This window comes from Salvelinus namaycush, chromosome 1, assembly GCF_016432855.1.
Source record: "Salvelinus namaycush isolate Seneca chromosome 1, SaNama_1.0, whole genome shotgun sequence".
Taxonomy (NCBI): domain Eukaryota; kingdom Metazoa; phylum Chordata; class Actinopteri; order Salmoniformes; family Salmonidae; genus Salvelinus; species Salvelinus namaycush.
Genome location: NC_052307.1, coordinates 17,726,840 through 17,734,301, shown reverse-complemented (window position 1 = coordinate 17,734,301; position 7,462 = coordinate 17,726,840). Strand labels below are relative to the sequence as shown.

Genomic DNA, 7,462 nt, shown 5'->3' with positions numbered 1-7,462 from the left:
GTGACTGTCAGTGAATGACAAAACAAGAAAAAAAAACTGCTGATGCACAACCAAATTTCGAACTTGCACCTTGTGTATTCTATCTCTCAACAGTAAGTTGAGACCCCAACTGAGTTCCCAGACTGAGTTTTGCGACCGCGTATGCATGCTTAGACAGTCTGGCGGACCAAAGCTTCAAACGTGGCCTTCATTATCCCAACAGAAAGATCAGGAAAAAGTCCTAATCCATAGCCATTGGCTTTATTTGTAATCAATCACCTCCCTCTGAGCACTTCCCACCTCCGTCTTGCTAGCGTCGCACAAGTTTTTTGATTCGGAGACACAACGCCCAGTCGTGTGATTCGCTAAGATCAAAAATGTTTTTGTAGTTTTAATTTTTTTACTACCACATAGGTCAGATTTGAGTCGGTGGTGTTTCAGGCTTATATCTCACCTCATTTGCTCACATTGTATATAGCCTTATTTTTCTACTGTATTATTGACTGTATGTTTGTTTTACTCCATGTGTAACTCTGTGTTGTTATATGTGTTGAACTGCTTTGCTTTATCTTGGCCAGGTCGCAGTTGTTCTCAACTTGCCTACCTGGTTAAATAAAGGTGAAATAATAAATAAATAAAAATATGCGATATGTACAATTACCCTGGGGATGAGGTTACTACTGCTGCTATTGTTGTAGCATGCAGTGCTATTCTGTGGTGAAAAGACAACGCTATTTCAGTGGTGGAAAGACTGCTATTTCAGTGGTGGAAAGACTGCTATTTCAGTGGTGGAAGCACAGAAGTATAGAGTCATATCCATGAGTATGGGCAGTTTAAGGGCAAAGAGGAAACTAGGGAACCTGAGGAAATTTGGGTTGAGGTGACAATTCTGACCTCCAGTCTTATATTGTCAGGTGGCCAAGTTTATTATTTTCTAAAGACTGACTAAACTGTCCTATCAGAGATTTCATTTTTATACTTTCTATTTGGGCTACACTAGTGTTCTGTGACGTGATGCATTGCAGTAACAATGTGTTGACTTGACTAAAAAGATGGTAGACAGACACGGCACATACCCTCCATCACCAAACATACAACAAGAGTCAGCTTCAGGAGGAGGTAAGAACTACCCTAGCTTCATAGCACTTTGTTTTACACTGGTAGGAGCCCTCCCCATGACCCTTGCCTTTACCCCTGGCTGGCCCTATGGTCCTGTATAACAGAGTGTGCCCTGTCCCTGTCCTGTTTTCTTCATCATTGTCACGTGTAGTTGTGTCTACTGTCGAAGCTGCTGAACGCAGAGGGGGTGGTCAGTTTTCTCATGGAGAGGCTGTCTGTCTTGGTGTCGGGCCGTGCCCCAGACTTGCTCCTCAGGAAGGGGTTCCTGGGTCCCCCCAGAACCCCACGGTCTGCACCCCTCTCCATCCTCTCACTGACCGACAGGCTTTTTCTGTGTGAAGGAGGGGCCAATGATGGGTGGGAGGAGTCGTCTGAGGAGCAGCTGTTGGCTCGTTCCAGCCTGGAGAAGGGCGAGCAGAATGGGGTCCCACTCGCCCCTCTTAAGCCCCTCCCCATGCGATGGGGCTCGGGGGCCGGGGCCAGGTCCTCTGGGTCTTCAGGGTCTGACTCTGTGTGGCTGAGCTCGGCCTCGCGCTCTGGGTGGGAGGAGCCCAAGTCCGGGGGCTTATTGAAGGGGAATGAGGTGGAGCCTCCGGGGGAGTGGGAGCGCTCTGCGGTGGAGTAAGGGGCGGAGACACACCTGGTGTCTATGCAGTCGGTGATGCTGGTGTACTCAGCCGCTTTGACCTGAACCCCTGCCCCTAAGCCTCCGTAGCAGCCTCGCGGTGTAAACATGAGGCTGTGAGATTTGACCAGCTGAGTCTCTTCTAGGTAGCCCCTGCCGCCAGTGGACAGGTAGCGGCTGCTCTTGGAGCGCTCCAGTGGTCCCGCTGACGGGGGCGGGGAGGGGTCCAGGTCCCAGGTCGGCATGGTGTTATCTGGGAGAAGGTGGGCGGAGCATAGCGACAGGTCTGTAGCCGCGCTGTCCTCGAACACGGCACCACCCTCCGAGTGTCTGTCGCCCAAACCGCTGCCTCCGCTGTAGTCCCTCCCGCTCGACAGCACCGCCTCCATAATCTCAGAGTGGAGCGAAGAGTCGTGCCGGAGGGGAGGTGCCATCCTCAGCGGATCCGAGAAGACCTCGGCTGGCCCCGCCTCCTCGGATGCCGACACATAGATGTCGATGCAGGAAGAGGGGCGGTGCTGCTGGGAGATGGACAGCGTGGCCAGTGGGAGGGGCTTAGACTCCTTGGGGGCGGTACCCGAGGCCACCGACTGTGAGCTATTGGCTCGGTGCAGGCTGAAGGAGCGCTCCTTGAGGAAACGGTCGGCCCTTTCGGCCCTGTCGGCCCCAGCTCGCTCACGACCTCCGCCCACGTAGAAGGAGTGACTGCGTGTGCGCGTGGCCAGGCCGGTGGGGGAGGGCGGAGACATGGAGCCCTCTGCACCCTCATTGAGCCGGTAGGAGTTCCCCTCTTGGCTGTTGAAGCTGCTCTGGCGCAGGATGTAAGCCGCATCTGGGCACTCACCCTGACGCAGCATGTAGGCCGAGTCTGTGCAGTCCGAGGAGGTGCGTGAGCGGGCCTTGTTGACCTCCCCCCGCTCCACCCCCGTGACTCGCTCAAGAGCCACAGCGATCCGACCAATCAGCTCCTCCATCTGGGCCAGCCGTATGTCCACGGTCTGCAGTGATGACTTCATGAAGTGTTCTCTCTCATTCACCTCCTCCAGGCGCATGGCCATGTTCTCCACTCTGAAACGGACAGAGAAAAAGGAGATAAAGAGAGAGAGATAGATAGAAAATAAGGGAGAGGGAGAGAGAGAGAGAGACATGCAGAGAGATAGAGAGAGAGTGAGGAGATATGTTGCACTTAAGTATGACAGGATTGTGTTTGCCCATCCCCAACCTCTCTGATGTCACTCGGATCCTCTCGTCATTTGAGGAGTTGAAGCGGTCATCCTTCTCGCGGAAGTACTCCTCGATGCACTGCTCCTCAAAGTCATGCACTTTCTTCAGCTCGTCTTCAGTGATGAAGAGCTCTGTGATGGAAGGATGAAGAAAAGCAACATAAAGTGTAAAAGGAAAGAAGGAAGGATACATTTCTAAAGACCTAGGCCATGTACTCACTCAGGCCATAGTCTCTCTCGTCATCGTCGTGCTTCCGCCAGCGACAGCACAGGTGCTTGAGGACCATGGTCATGTGACTGAAGATGATGAGGGGAGGGGGGAGGATGGGCCGCTCGTAGAAGGTCATGATGAGCTGGTACCTCTGGAACTTCCACACCTGGTTGGAGATGGACTTCACCTCAAAGAAGGTGTTGCTATGACAACAGACAGTAACAACCAAAATGTCAAACCAACCCTATGCAGATGGAATATGCACTGAACAAAAATATAAACTCAACATGTAAAACGTTGGTCCCATGTTTAATGAGCTGAAATAAAAGATCACAGAAATTTTCTAGATGCACAAAAAGCTTATTTCTCTCAAATGTTTTGCACACATTTGTTTACATCCCTGTTACTGAGCATTTCTCATTTGCCAAGATAGTCCATCCACCTGCCTGGTGTGCCATATCAAGAAGCTGGTTAAACAGCATGATCATTACACAGGAGCACCTTGTGCTGGGGACAATAAAATACCTCTCTAAAATGGACAGTTTTGTCACACAGCACAATGCCACAGATGTCTTAAGTTTTGAGGGACTGTGCAATTGGCATGCTGACTGCAGGAATGTCCACCAGAGCTGTTGCCAGATAATTTTATGTTCATTTCTCTACCATAAGCCCCCTCCAACATCGTTTTAGAGACTTTGGCAGTACCTCCAACCGGCCTCACAACCACAGACCACGTGTATGGAGTCGTGTGGGCCAGCGGTTTGCTGATGTCAACGTTGTGAACAGAGTGCCCCATGGTGGCGGTGGGGTTATGGTATGGGCAGGTATAAGCTACGGACAACGAACACAATTGCATTTTATCAGTGGCAATTTGAATGCACAGAGATACTGTGATGAGATCCTGAGGCCCATTGTGAGGCCCATTTTTTTAAGGTATCTGTGACCAACAGATGCATATCTGTATTCCCAGTCATGTGAAATCCCTAGATTAGGACCTAATTAATTAATTTCAATTGACTGATTTCCTGATATGAACTGTAACTGAAATATTTTAGCATGTGGAGTGTATCATTTTGTTCAGTATAGTTTTGAAACACTTACCCCCTCGAATCATCCACTCATCTAACCCGAATGTTCATTCATTCATCCTTCTGTCCACCTATCTGCTAGTGCTACTACCGTCACCACAACTTCTACCACTACAGCCACTACTACGACTATGCCTGCTACTACTTCTACTACTAAAATCACCAAAATCTTCCTACATTTACATTTGAAAGAAAATGCCAGTAAAACAGAAATGTATTAACAGCATGTTTCTTACACTTCATCTCTTTCTGTACTGGAACTTTCCTCTCATATGCAATTCTTGGTAATTAGTAAAGTAATCACTTGCTAAGCTATATAAAACAAACACGGATCACAGATGGAAATAAGTTAGGTAGCTATCTAACCCTGGTGATATACGAGTATGCTGTGCATGGGCCCTGGTAAACACATCAGTAAACAGAGTGGGTGCGGGAGAGTAAAATAAACCCATCCTATGCACATTTTTGGCCGTGTCCAGAAAGAACAACTTTGAGAGACCCTACCTCCCCGCAATTGTGGAGATCTGACAGGATTGGGCAGGTGTAAGCAATGTGGTGAAAATTCCTCCTGGCCTAAACCTATCAATTTGCTTAAACCTATAAAATCCTCTCAGATCTCCACAAGTGTCTGGAGGGTAAGGGCTAGGGGTGGTCTCTGGACAAGGCCCTGGTATGTATAACTGAGTGGGCGTAAGGAGAGTGTAGGTCTACAGAGCGAGAGAGAGAGAGAACGTACTTGAAAACAGCGATGAGCAGGTTGACCAACAGGATGTTGGCCACCAGAAGGTAGCATGCCATGATGGCAGGAACGATCCAGGCTCCCGTCTTACAGGGCGGCAGAGCCACAACATGCCCGTCCTCTGTGGTGATATTCTGGCCACATGGAGCTACGCACAATGACACAACCACAGGGTCAGGATGACACACAAGGTGTCACAGATTGAGTCACAAGACAAATTCTCTTAAAGTTACCCCATTTATTTTGTCATATGACAAAACAAAAGAGTAGCCAGCCTAAAGAGAGTTTCTCCGACAAACATTATTAATAAAGGCAAACATATTGTAAAGGCCAGTTGTGTGTCAAAACAAATTAACATACAGACAACGACTAGACAAGCAAGCCAACATAAGACGAACACAAAATCAAATGAAAGAAAGATAACATACAGTACATACAAGCAAACCCAGGCAATCACACCAAATAGACAATCACTACGCTGACATCTAAAATAAACAAACCAACAAATAAACAGAACAACAAATACTTCAAGTTTAGCAAACAAACAAGAGGCATAATATACTGAATATATGCATCTTTTTTGTAGGGGATAGGAAGGAGTGAGCTCTAGAATGGAAAGGTGTTATGTGCTGAAATCTGTATCTCACAATATATTCTAAAATATATTGTCAATAACTTGCATTCCCAATACATTTAAACATGGCATGATGTTTAAAATATATTGTCACATATGCGTGCCATAGCCTAGCTGAATAATGACTATACTACAGATCAATTGAAATGTATTTAAGATACATTGACATGTATTTAAGATACATCATATGTTTTTTCCATCAGTGATGGTTCAGTTGCTGTGGCTTATAATGGGGACACTCAGCACTTTCACTTTGGATGCTCATTCGTTTGTTTGCCTATGAATCATTATATTCATACTCATCTCTGGATTTCAATTGATCACACAAGGCAGCCCAAAGGTAGAGAACTGAAGTAATTTCTATCTCTCTAACTCACAATTTTACACTCAAAGAAATTGGGTTAAAAACTCTGACAACTGAACCACGTGAAAAAACAGATTGCAGATGATGACAGGGTATGATATGTTCATGTTTGTGTGTGTGTGTGTGTGTGTGATTGTGTGTGTGTGTGTGTGTGTGTGTGTGTGTGTGTGTGTGTGTGTGTGTGTGTGTGTGTGTGTGTGTGTGTGTGTGTGTGTGTGTGTGTGTGTGTGTGTGTGTGTGTGTATACGAATCTGCACGTGTTTGTGTGTGTGTGTTTGTGTATGTTTGGTTGTATTTGCAAGTGTGCACAAGTATTTGCGCATCCATTTTTGTGAGTTTGTGTGTCTAGATGACATTGTAGTGATGTTACAATCATGTTCTAGTGATAGCAGAGCTGGCGTTGGGGGATGGCAATAATGACTGGGTTTACCTGGCAGGCTTACTTTTCCAAAATCAAACAAAATAGTGAAAATGTCAAAGTAGCATGTCTGTAACAATCCTAGTTCCCTTTCAGATTTAGTAATGTCATCAAAATAAACAAATAAATAAACCAAAATAAACCAATCAAGAGTGCTACTGCCATGAAACACAGTTATTGACCTGTCAGTATGTCGTGCTGCATGCTTAACCATAGAGATGGTAAAGAGGACACGCCTCCTATCTTTGCCATTGATAGCTTCTGCGACAGCATGGGCATCACCACTGAGGGCTATCTCATAGAGACAGATAGAGGACTCATCTTTATATCTTTGCCATTATAGCTTCTGTGACAGCATGGGCATCACCACTGAGGGCTATCTCATAGAGACAGATAGAGGACTCATCTTTATATCTGGGCCATTATAGCATCTGTGACAGCATGGGCATCACCACTGAGGGCTATCTCATAGAGACAGATAGAGGATTCATCTTTATATTTGGGCCATTAGAGCATCTGTGACAACATAGCCATCGCCACTGAGGGCTATCTCCATCTCGTCTACTTCTATGAGTTCATTGACGGTCCATAAAAAAACTGAAAAGGTGCTTACTGCCACCTACTGTGCAGCAGTGTATATAATCTGAACAAGCATAAAGCGAAGGTTGGTGATTTACTGCCAGCTGAAGTGTATAATTCAATGACTGATCCCTCCTGCTGACCGGTATGGAATTCTTCCCTCCACAACCCATAGACAGTCCCACACAGTTGACTACATTAAAATGGTGAAAACCTTCAATGGCACTGCCCATGCTAAAACAGGCTTTGTGGAAAGTGTACCCTCTATCCATCTCTATGTGCATATCTGACTCAATAGCAGCCCCTAGATGAGGGTGCAGTGATGGTATGGCAGTGAGGCTGGAATGGTGTAGGGAGGGGACGGGACGGGGGTGGGTCTAATTATCGATTTACTGGCATTCTGATTGAACATAGCAATGTTGGTATGGACCATTATTACGCCAGGTTCCATGAGCTCGAAACTGATTTTCGATCATCCAGAGT

At 46.6% G+C, this 7,462-nt stretch overlaps 1 protein-coding gene across 1 annotated transcript in view; it reads right to left on the bottom strand.

The window, feature by feature from the left end:
- Positions 1-1,239: 1,239 nt before the first annotated feature.
- The window catches only part of LOC120054124 (transient receptor potential cation channel subfamily M member 3-like), a 175,494-nt gene continuing 169,271 nt past the window's right edge, over positions 1,240-7,462 (bottom strand). The window contains exons 22-25 of the mRNA XM_039001536.1: positions 4,982-5,132; positions 3,167-3,360; positions 2,946-3,078; positions 1,240-2,791 (exon numbers count right to left, since the gene is read on the bottom strand). Coding sequence (XP_038857464.1) covers positions 1,240-2,791; positions 2,946-3,078; positions 3,167-3,360; positions 4,982-5,132 — 2,030 coding nt within the window. The remainder of the gene's footprint in view (positions 2,792-2,945; positions 3,079-3,166; positions 3,361-4,981; positions 5,133-7,462) is intronic.